The sequence below is a fragment of the Salvia splendens genome, unplaced genomic scaffold (assembly GCF_004379255.2).
Source record: "Salvia splendens isolate huo1 unplaced genomic scaffold, SspV2 ctg410, whole genome shotgun sequence".
In the NCBI taxonomy this organism is placed as follows: domain Eukaryota; kingdom Viridiplantae; phylum Streptophyta; class Magnoliopsida; order Lamiales; family Lamiaceae; genus Salvia; species Salvia splendens.
In genome coordinates, this window is record NW_024599060.1 from 24294 (window position 1) to 33940 (window position 9647).

The 9647-nt window shown below is 34.5% G+C and overlaps 1 protein-coding gene across 1 annotated transcript; it reads right to left on the bottom strand.

Annotated features, from left to right (window-relative positions):
* Nucleotides 1–4896: 4896 nt before the first annotated feature.
* Nucleotides 4897–6050, bottom strand: LOC121790094 (metalloendoproteinase 3-MMP-like). The gene has a single exon (XM_042188384.1). The coding sequence runs from the start codon at nt 5988–5990 to the stop codon at nt 5073–5075; it is 918 nt and encodes a 305-aa protein (XP_042044318.1). The 5' UTR covers nt 5991–6050; the 3' UTR covers nt 4897–5072.
* Between the last annotated feature and the right edge of the window lie 3597 nt (nt 6051–9647).

Below are 9647 nucleotides of genomic sequence, written 5' to 3' on the forward strand. Positions count from 1 at the left end.
CGTGTCGGGTGCGTGCGTGGTGTGTTTCGGACGTGTGTTTTTGTGTGATTGACTTATAAGATGTTGTTAAGTGTGCGTACGTGTAACGTGCTAGATGTCGAAGTCATCCACGTAGGATTCATGCATTGTCGTTTAAACCCCGTCTTTCCTGATTCTAATTATGATACTTATTTATCTTTCAAAAGGGTGATCTTTTACGAGGAAATTGTGGTTGAAGAAGGAAACTGTTTAAAAGCTAAGCAATCGAGGTGGGCTTTTCTACCCTACTATTTTGTGGGTTATCTTTAATACGGACGTTGTTCCGGAAATGTTTATGGAGATGAACTGTTTGTCTTGCCAACTGTTTTGTTTTGAAACCTATCTGAAGTGGTTTACCACATATGTTTAATCGAATTCGGGTCTGTTGGGCTGCGAACCCTCAGGCTAGTGTACACGAGATCGGGAGCCATCTGAGAGCAAGTTGGCCGGTCTAGTTGACCTGGGGTGTGGCCACGCCCCTTGTCACCCGTTGGATCAGATAGTGTATGATGGTGGGAATAAGGGTGGCAATATCTGAAAATGACTGCGCAGTCGAATTTATGAAATATGTTTTAGTGTACTTGGGTTATTTTCTTTACACTTAAAACCCCAAGGTTACACTGTTATGGCATGACAAACTATGATTTTGGCGTGTGTCCACTGAGTGCAATAAGTACTCAGCCCTGCATGTTGTTTTCTTAATGTGCAGGTTGAGCGACGATGGGGATGACGGATGTTGAGCAATTAAAGTCAAAATTGTGTTTTTACTTTGCCTTTTGGATGGTGTCGTGTCGTCATACCCGGCATTATCTATCTCTTGGTCTTTTCCGCTGCTTTGTAATCTGATACAATGTTTTCATTTAAACTCTATTTACTTTAACTTTAGAAATGTCGCTACAGTACATTGTTTTGAAGTGAACTTCCTCTAATTAAACGTTTTCGGGTCAAGTATTCTTGTTCTCCCCTTTCTTCCCCGCTTCTTTATTCCTCCCCTAGTCGCGGTCCACCGTACTTCCTATCCTTAGGAAATGCGGGCGTGAAATTAATCATGCATATCTTAAAAATTAAGATATTTTGTGTGCTTTAGAACTACTACATTAGAGGTCGAGCAGGCCTTTAAAACTTACAAATATTGTTTAATATATGTGGTTATGCAATCAAACCGCAAAGTGAAATGCCAAAGTGATTTAAGTGTTGCCCCTCGAAGCAGTCGGGCAATTCTTCCACCTCCAATGCATGCAGTCAATGCTGCCAAGCATTCCGTGAAAGCCATGGATTGATTCGTGAAGACGAAGCAACCGTTGGCAATCATCGGTGGTGGGTACCCGAAGGAATTCATCACCGAAAGCTGAATGAACGCCCTCTCAAAATTTCTTTAGACAAAGGATTCCAGTTGACTCACCGACATGCAAATACTCGTCGAAGAGGTCGGTCGTTTGCCCAGTAGCGAGTTGTCGGATGGCACACGTACACTTCTGCAACGGCGTGATACTTTGTCGGCCGGCTGCATCTGGACCTGTTTGGAAGAATTCAACACGTGCGGACAATGTGTTGACAATTCGCATGAACAGGTGCTTTGACATGCGAAAACGGCGTCTGAAGTAATCTGCCGAAAACCGCGGCTGGTCGTCAAAATAGTCGGCAACGAGCCTTTCGTGAGCTCCCTCCCGGTCACGATGGATGTAGCGACGAGTTGATCTTGTTCGTTGAGGAGGAGGAGCAGGGGTATTCGCCGCGACATATGCTTCGTAAGCGGCCCGATGTTGTTCGTAGTATTCTTGTTCTTCGCGCTCTGCTTCCGCCATAAGATGGGTGAAATCCATTTGAGGTTTTGAGTGAGAGATGAATGTGTTGATAGTTTGTATGAGAATTATGAATGAGAGATGAATGAGAGATGATTTGAAGTGATAAATGAATGATGAATGTGTGTATTTATAGATGATTTTGGAGGAAAAAAATAAAAAAAATAAAAAAAATTCAGAAAAACGGGCAAAAAAATGGCCATATTTCTGTGATTTGGAAAATATTTTTTTTATTTTTTTTTATCATTTTAAAAATTAAATAACGAATTTTAAATAAAAAAAATTCAAATGCAACTGCTATGCCGTTGCCCAATCGCGTGCCGCCACGTCGCGTGCTCGCTGGCACGGCGCGAGCGCAGCGGTGGCGAGCCTCGTCCTTGCCAGCGGCGCGGACGGACGCAGGGCCGGCGTCCACCGTTGTGCATGCTCTAAAGTGTTGTTCCTATAAGGGCTATAAATGTAAGCCATTCGGGGCTTGATTTGATTGTAAATGAGCCGAGCTCGAGTCTGATTTGGAGCTCGATAATTCTATCGAGGAAACCTCGAGTTTGAAGGTGCTCTGTTATTTGGGCTTGAGAGCTTGTTCATGAATATGTAGACGAACATTAAATCGAGCTCAAAAAATCAGATATTTGAATGAGCTAAACACTAGTTAGATTAGTATTTTACACTCTGTAAGGCCCAAAATATCTGAAATTGAAACAGACATAGGCTGGGTTTCTACAATTTAAATATTGATCTGGCCCATTTAAGGCCCACCATCAAGGATTATTTATTTTCCTTAAAACAAAATCGGCCCACTAATTCAATTCCATACCAAATTCATATACCGCTGTGTAGAATACTAGTAAATCGTATAAACAAAATTGTGATATTGAAATTAATATCCAAATAATAAAAATCAAACAACTCTAATATTTTGATTTTATATCCAAAATTAAAAGAAGAAAAAAAAAGAAAGTTGAAATTGACTGAAACCAAAATTACAAAGAAGGTACCCGATTGAGCATTTAGTATCATGTCACGTACCATTTGAAAAAGTTGATTTGACGAAGACTCACTATTTTTCTTAGGAGTGGGTAGGTACGGTATATCTTACCGAAACCACCATACCGTATACCTTACCATAAATTCGGTATGCGAAAAAAATCACACATTTTACCTTACCAAAATTATTATTGGACAAGTGTGTTTTGAATGCAAAGCCCGACAACAGTCCTTTTATTGTGATCATTATGTTATTTTCATTCTGAAATCTTGAATAAAACCAGACGGTGTTTTCTGTTTTAGGCAATACAAAGCAAATTTAGAAGTAAAACAAATATATTTTGTAGCCCTCTAATGAGTAAATTTTGCACAATTATGGTACTTTAGAGTATGGAGATAAATTTATGCTAGCGAAGTTGCCCATTTTCCAGTGTTAAAAATTTCTTCCTGGTATCGACAAGTAATGATGAGAATTGAGAGGTAATTAGTTTTGAAGGTGAGAGAATTTATTATTGCATCAAATATTCACTTTTTATATAGATTCTTTCGTATTATTGGCATATGCTATTGTGATATGCTATAACGATAGATCATGCCCTTTTATAGCATCATAATCTAAAACTAAGCCTAAATCAATATTCTTAAATCTTGAGATAAATTGATAAGATTAAAGTTTACGAATTTCAATAAATAAGATAAAATATCAACAAAGGGGTAATATCGTCATTCTGTTATCATATGATAATTTTTGTGGTTTTTTTATATCAACATGGTGTATTACAAATATCAACAACATGAATATTTCAACACAAGTACACAAAAATATAAAATTATCAAATAATAATTATCTAATTTCATCATTCGAACATCGTTGGAACATATGCAATTGAGATCTCGTTGGAATCCTTATAAATTTACCTTTAATATATTTCTTTAGTAATTGTTGATATGCGAAAACTAAAATAATAATTATCAATTTTCATCATTGGAACGTCGTTGGAACATATGCAATTGAGATTTCGTTAGAATCCTTATAAAATTACCTTTAATATATTTTTTTAGTAAAAAATAAATTTAAATCGAGAGAGTTACGTAAATGTAAAATTTTGAGATAATTTTGAAGAGAGAAAATAGTTAGTTTTAACTACGACATATAAGAATTGACATTAATACCTTTTAAATTTATTTACTAATTATTTAAATTAAAATTATAATCTACTTGATAATATTTTAACCACCAAGATCTCTTAATCTAATGACTAAGAATTAATTTTAATTTTAGATTACTAATTAATCAACAATGGATTACAATCCATATGGATATATATTGTGTTTCTATAACTATATATTAAGACTTTGTTTATTTATTTAATACTATAATTCAATTATTTTAGATTTGAACTTTTATAAGTACATTATTTTATTCAATACTTTATAGTCGGTAATTAATTATTTAAGTACATTATTTTGTTCAATAATTTATACTCGGTAATTAATTATTTCAATAAGTAGAACATAATTTAATTAATGACAGGACTTCAATTTCATAGTACTCTCTCAGTCTCACTCAAGATGTCTACATTCTTGAGTGCATGACACGAGATTTTAGGTGGAATTGTTAGATGAAGTAAGTTGAGAGAAAAAATGTACTCCCTCCGTCCCAACTAAGTTGAGTCGTATTTCTCTTTCGGATGTTCCATCTAAGTTGAGTCATTTCCTTTTTTGACAAAAAAACAAAACATTCAATCACTCTTACTTTATTTCACCGGCTACTTTACTCTCTCTATCTTTCCTACTTTATTACTCTCTCATAATTTTCAACACAATTTCTTAACCTCCGTGCCCAAAAGATTTGTCTCAATTTAGTTGGGACCGAGAGAGTAATTGAATATTTTAACGAGTAGAGATGAGAGATGGATTTATTTCGAAATAGTACCAAAACAAATTAAAAAGAAAAAATGGAAATTTTGAGTGGAATGGAAGGAGTACTTAATTATGAGTATATAGAGAAGACAAGAACACCAAATGTAATGGCTGGTTAAAGATGGATTTATTTCGAAATGTAGTTGGGACCGAGAGAGTAATTGAATATTTTAACGAGTAGAGATGAGAGATGGATTTATTTCGAAATATAATACTAATACAAGTTACAACACCATAAAAGCAAACACATAGTATGACATAAATCCCAACATAGGGAAATTATTTTCACATGCAAACGATACACATAAAGTAGAATAGGGAAACACATAGTAATATGGAATTTTAGCGACCGTACAAAGCCTTTATTCCTTGGATATCATCCGGATGCAAATTCTTGATCTCTCCGGATCCGATCCCCGAAAACATGATTGCCTCATTGATCGAGCTATGCCCGAGCCCTAGAAGGTGTCCGATTTCATGAAGCGCAAGGGTTTCTAGGTCGAAAGAACCCGCCACTGAGCCAACAGACCATCTCTCGTCGGCATCATAATGGAACCTTCCGTTGGTAGGTGCAAATGCATGAGCTAGGACTCCACCGGGGCCATCAAAAGGGGCTCCATCTCCATGGTCGCGGCGATGGAACTCTATGATCATATCAGAGTTTTGATTGGCTCCCACTTGTGCAAAGGTGAAGTGTGTGGCTAAGTCCCATTTGTGGAAGGCACGTGCCACGGGGGCTACAGCATTCACGGGAAAGTTGGGAGAGAATCGAAAAGTGAGATGGGTTTTGGTAGATGGCCATCTAGGGTTTCCCGGAAAGAAAGTGTAGTGAGACACTGTGTGGATGTTGTGTTTCTTGTCACGAGGCTGCATGTAGTTAGTGCCGTTAGCGATATCAGGGTTCCCACATCGCGGGGTTGTCATTTTGGATATCGTTGCATCGTCTACGATGCCTGAGGGTTTGATGTGGTAATTTTCTTGGTAGGTTTTGACGGCTGACTCTAGGATATCGTCGAAATCATCGTCAGTGGCTTGGGATTTGTTTTCATATTTGAGGTAACCGAATTTCTCGAGATAGGCTTTGAGCTCGTGGATTTCTTTTGTGTGGTTTCCCTTGTGACAGCCTTTTAATTTCTTGATGAAATCAAAAGGTGATGAGGTTTTGTCACTTGGGGTGCTCCTCTTGGCATGGCCAATTGGAGCAAGTAGTATGAAAATGAGGAAGATGAAGGCAATGGGATGAAAGATCTTAAAAGCCATGAATGAGAACTTGAAATTGTAAGAATGTTTAATTTGTTTTGTGATACATGTTAATGCTACCTATTGTACGTATTTATAGACTGTGTTTGGCGAGGTAAGGAATAAAAATCTATAGAAGTAGTTAAGAAGTAATAGAATTTTGGGAGTGTGATTCGTGTTTAAGTGAACGACTTTGGTTGACATGGAATATTGGGCACAACAAATTATTCTATACTTCTAAACAATTACCGGGCAATAATGGGAGGTGGAGGTTTGGCAGCCCATGGTCCCCACTCCCCATTACTCAAGGGTATACTAGTAAATTTTATGTATTTAACAATTAAAAATCCTTAAGTTTTTTCATTCCTTTAATTATGCAGGTCTTTTATTTAATGTGTTTGAATTAAATTTTGTGGATTTAATTTTCTGTTGAAAGAAATAAGGATTGTCTGTTCTTTTCTTTTTTCTTTTTAAATTTGTGCTCTATTTGATATTTTTAAAATTTGTGCCCAAATTTTAAGTTCACTTTTGTAATGGTATTGCTTTCATTGACATGTAACATAGATTATCCAATTTATTTCAAAGAACCAACTTCACTTCATAGTATTTCCTCCGTCCCATATTTAAGATAATTATTTTTCCTTTCCTGTTTATCCAAATCAAGATGAACGCATTCTACTTTTGGAATAAATTTTTTCTTTCTCTTTCTTCTTACCTCATTAAAATATTCAACTAACTTTTTCTCTCTATTTTACCTTACTAAAAAACTCCACTTAAAAATCTCGAGTCACTTAAGAATGTTGGCATCTTTTATGTGACAGAGGAAATAGTTATCTATTATTTCATTCATCCCTGAAAATTTGTCACTTATTTCCTTTTTCGTCCGTTCCTAAAAATTTGTCACATTTCACTTTTACCATTTTTGATAGTGGACCCCACATTCCACTAACTTATTCCTACTCACATTTTATTTTAAAAAATAATATATAAAAGTATGACCCACATGTTACTAACTTTTTCAATTCACTTTCTATTACATTTCTTAAAACTCGTGGCGGGTCAAATGATGCCAAATTTTAAACTGAATATGTTTTGTACTATTAGCTTCAAAATCAACTTTTTCCTGTACATAGATTTTCACAAATAGTGGAGATAGGAGGTCTTGCTTAGAAGATGGTTTCAGCAAGGAAACGTTTTTATGATGTTTTCGGTTGGATTATATGTGGGTTAAGTTGTCACCGATACCAATTGTCACTGCCTCCGTAGAAAGAAATATTTCCGCAATGAAGTTCCCTACAAGTGCTCTATGCAATAGTACGCAGACCAACTATTGATTGATTGCGCGCAGTGATAGAACCAGGAATTTAAATAAGCCAGTGCAATTTTTAAAAAAAGAATACAATTATTAAAATACTATTAAATTTTATAGTATAATGTATTTATACATTTTACGAAACGTTAGATGATAGTATTAACTGTTTATGTGTGTTTTGATAATTTATCTTATTTATTCTCTCGACCAATCTATCTTAATAAGATTTGAAAATTTGTCTTAATAAATTTTGAAGTATTTTATGGAACTAAGCTAGTTTTTATAATTTTGGAAATATTAAATAATTTGTGATTATTTGACACCCATAGCAGGACAACCTAAACATTTATTCTTTTGACACCTGATCTATTTTGATCACGTATGGTGGAACGAAGGGAGTACTGCTATCTACTTAAGCATTTATTCTTTTGAGACCTCATCTATTTTTTTCCCATTTCTATGCCTCTACGTACTATCCATGGAAGAAATAAATCTAAAAAGAAAATCTCACCTCTCTTTTATCCAATTTATTTTCTTGAATAAAGATTGAAGGTAAATGACGAGAAATAAAAATGAAGAAATTCCAGTTTTTACAACCGGTGTTGTCCAGTCCTCTCTTCCGCTCCTCCTTTCTGTTCTATAAAGAGATGCTAGTGGTCTAGGAGCCGGCCAAGCCCCCTGCCGGAGTGGTGGCTCGGCCCATGATAGATCCGTCACTGATTGTGTATGTATGACTTGGCCTAATAATAGAGTGGTTAATATCTGAGATAAAAAATATCGCCCCCCGTTGCCACATTCCTAGCTTCGCCCTAATTAGTGCTTTGGTTTTGTAAACTAGAATTGTGAGAAATAAGTAGCTTCTAATCGCTCATGGTTAAACATAAGCAATACAAAAAGTTGATTATTTTAAAAAGGAAGATTTTTTTGGATTTAAAAACTGTAATAGCAACTGGTGCATAGAGTATAGACTACCTAATCAAGAAGGTTTTGGCTAGATTAAATCTTTAATATCTAACCTTCAATATGTTAATATTGTCTCTTTCAAGCATATTGTCTCCCAACGAAGACGCCATGAAAAAAATACAAGTCGTTGCAATTCTAAAGGTATATTCCTTGAAACGTGTTTGGTAGGGCGTGGTAAATCTTTTTTATATGGATATTGATTTCAACTAAGTAAGTAGATTTTTTTGCCTTACTCAATTTAGTAGATGAGTTAAATCATAAATTCCTGCAATTAATGTTATTCATGGTGATTTCGTTTGTTATAACAAACGAACTAAAGATCAAGTAAAAGTTAAAAGCAAAATAAGACCATCTTCATCTTAGGTTTGAACAATTTACAATTTTGCATATAGTAATAAATTTACCAACACGGATTCAGGATTTTTGGTTGAGGATGCAATAAATAATTATAATAGATTACTTTCTAGTATTACTATTTTATAGGTTCTACTATTAGATATGGACTGGCTGTAATATTCAAAGAAATATGGTATAGAAGCAAATTTAATGGAATAGTTGTGTGTGTAGGGCATGCTTGGCCAGAAACTCCTTGTAATTTTTTATGGCAATGTGTGTAGGGAACAGGGCATACCTGGCCAGAAATTACTTGTGATTTATGATGGACAAGTTGTGTAGGGCATGCTGGAAGATGAACAGGAAATTGCTATGAAATTAATTGTGATTTTTTCAATTCTTCTACTCGTAAATGCACCATTTCAACTCGGTACATTGATTCATTCATCATGTTTTTCCTTGATTATGACTTTCGCTCTTTCTCTTTTTTTTTATGAATTTGGATGGTGAATGTGTGATTTATGTTCCTGAAATAGAAGAGCATATCCAAATCAGAACCATTGACTATACTAAAAATAATGTATAAATATATATTAAAAAAGTACTAGAATAAAGATTTAAATCATCATCAAATTTATACATTAAAAAAGTACTAGAATAAAGATTTAAACCATCATCAACAATAGATACATTAACATAATAATAAAATAAATAAATAGTTCATGGAAAATAAGAGGGGGCGGGATAAAGTTTAGGATAGCAAAATATCATTTTAATAGATCATTAGAAAAAAAATAATTCACCGTTTACAAAATTTTGATAGAATGAATTGAGAGTGCAAATAAAACATTATTAATACACATGAAATAGAATGAATTGAGGGTGCAAAGAAAACATTATTAATCCACATGAAAAAATCATGTACAAAACTAATTTCATGTTTAAATAATATTGATATAGAATAAGAACAATACCTGAAATAGGGTAAGTTGTTTTCTTATATATTGAGATGTAAATGAGATTACCATTTTATTAAATTATTATTTAATATTAGTTTTATATTTAAGTAT

Bases quoted from the DNA above. Each gene is read 5' to 3' on its own strand.
- LOC121790094 (XM_042188384.1), bottom strand. From the start codon at position 5,990: ATGGCTTTTAAGATCTTTCATCCCATTGCCTTCATCTTCCTCATTTTC.